The sequence below is a fragment of the Portunus trituberculatus genome, chromosome 6, assembly GCF_017591435.1.
Source record: "Portunus trituberculatus isolate SZX2019 chromosome 6, ASM1759143v1, whole genome shotgun sequence".
In the NCBI taxonomy this organism is placed as follows: domain Eukaryota; kingdom Metazoa; phylum Arthropoda; class Malacostraca; order Decapoda; family Portunidae; genus Portunus; species Portunus trituberculatus.
In genome coordinates this window covers 6,309,241-6,311,388 of record NC_059260.1, presented here as the reverse complement: position 1 = coordinate 6,311,388, position 2,148 = coordinate 6,309,241, and the positions used below count along the sequence as shown (strand labels likewise).

Below are 2,148 nucleotides of genomic sequence, written 5' to 3'. Positions count from 1 at the left end.
ACGCAAAGAAATGTCTCAGGATCTAACTCCGAGTGACGTTGAGGCGAGTGATGTGAGGCAAGGAGTGTCTGTGGAGGACGAGGAATGATTTGAGAGCTGTGTCCTTAACCCCTTCAGTGCCAAGACGCGTTTCCATATTCATTCTGCTTACTATTTGGTGATTTTATACAGCTTCAGAAACTTATGTGGGGGTTAAAATAGTGAAGAAAGTGACCATTAATCTTCTGACCTCCATAGAGCCTTCCTCATGTAAATATAATGGTCTAATAGTAAACAAATCTTTAGGTGAAAATGTGTCCCAGTATTGAAGGGGTTAAGATTAGAAGCAGAACATTGTCTAGTCATACAAGGCGCGTGTCAGAAGTGAGGCCAAGGAATCTGCCGGAAGGGTGGTACTGAAGGGGAGCGCTGGACAGCAATAGTGGCAAGGAAGGGCGTCCACGGCAGAGCAACGAATGTATGGTAATAGAAAGCAGTAAAAAAAAAAATAAATAACAAATAAATAGAAAGGCATGTCTAGGTGCGTTGGAGGTTGCTAGTTGAAAAAGATGGTGAAGAGAAGACAGTAGTAGTAGTAGTAGTAGTAGTAGTAGTAGTAGTAGTAGTAGTAGTAGTAGTAGTAGTAGTAGTAGTAGTAGTTGTTGTAGTAGTAATGATAAATAAACGACCACTTTTTCATCTCAAACCTCTCTCTCTCTCTCTCTCTCTCTCTCTCTCTCTCTCTCTCTCTCTCTAGGGGCTGGGAATAGATCTGGGGACCTGAGCACGGTACAACAGGGGGACTGCGCGCCTACTCTGGGAGGCGGCACCTTCACCCTTGAGCTGGGGCGGGGGCTGGCGAGTCGCGCGGGGCAGTGGTCAACCATAATGCCCCCGACAGCTTCCTCTGGCCTTCCCTCCAGCGGCTGTTTTCTTCAGGAAGGAGACTATTACGTTTTCTATGAAGTGTGCCCCGTAGAAAACGAAGATGAGGTTGTCTTTACGCCGAGTGCTAGTGACGATAGTGATTATGATAGCGATAATGATGAGGAGATTTACTATGACATTCGTGATGGTGATAGTAGTAGTGGTGATGGTGATGTTGGTGATGAAGATGTAATTGATGTTAGTGACAGTACTGAATATGAGGATTATGGTGAATACTCTAATGGTGAAGGCAGTGGTGATGATGAATACTATTACTACTATTACTACGATGATGAGAGTGAAGGTAGCGGGGATGGGGATGGTGGTGGTGGTGATGCTGGTGATGGTGGTGATGGTAGTGATGGTGATGGTAGTGGTGATTATGAGGTAGGAAATAGTGATGCAGGTGATGTTGTGAGTGATGGTGAAGGCAGCGGTGATGACTACTATTACTACTACTACTACTATGACGAAGATGAGGAAGGTGTTAGTGGTGATGGTGATAGTGGTAGTGGTAGTGGTGATGATGAGTACTACTACTACTACTACTATTACGACGACTATGAGGATGAAGATGGTGAAAGTGATAGTGAGGCGAATACGAAAAGTGCAATGGGAAAAACTAAAACGAAAGAAAACAAAAAGAAAACGAGTCAAAGAAAACGGATTAAGAGAGATACACAGAAAATAGGAACCGAACTGAACAATGATAATAACAATAATAGTAATAATAACAATAATAATAACAGAACAAGAGAAATAAAAGAAAAAATTATAGAAACACGAAGGAGATTACAAACAAAACAACAAACACAACAAGAAAACAAGAAAATGAGAAAAATACCACAAACACGAATATGGGAAGAGACGAAGAGAGAAAAATAAACGAAACGAAGGAAGAAGAAGAAGAAACACGGATGAAGGAAAGCAGGAAATTGAAGAAAACAAACAAACCTAACCTTAAGAAGAGAAAGAAGGGAAAGAGGAAGAGGAGAATAAACAAAATAGCGAATCAGGAGAGAAGAGGAGGAGGAAAAACACAACTAGCAAAACGAAACCCCAATAAAATAAAAAGAAAACGAGGAACAAACCGAAAAGAAAACGAGAACATAAACAAACGGCGAAGGAGAAACAAGAAGCAGAAAAGAAACAAGAGGAAGAGGAAGAGGACAACGGCTGCCCAGGCTATCATGGCTTCGAGGAGGCTTCAAAAATTCCTCTTAAAACGCAACATAGGAGTCA

General features: G+C 41.9%; 1 protein-coding gene across 1 annotated transcript in view; it reads left to right on the top strand.

Moving 5' to 3' along the window:
* The window catches only part of LOC123518695, a 4,384-nt gene extending 2,654 nt beyond the window's left edge, over positions 1-1,730 (top strand). The window contains exon 4 of the mRNA XM_045279693.1: positions 737-1,730. Coding sequence (XP_045135628.1) covers positions 737-763 — 27 coding nt within the window. The 3' untranslated portion in view covers positions 764-1,730. The remainder of the gene's footprint in view (positions 1-736) is intronic.
* Positions 1,731-2,148: the final 418 nt, after the last annotated feature.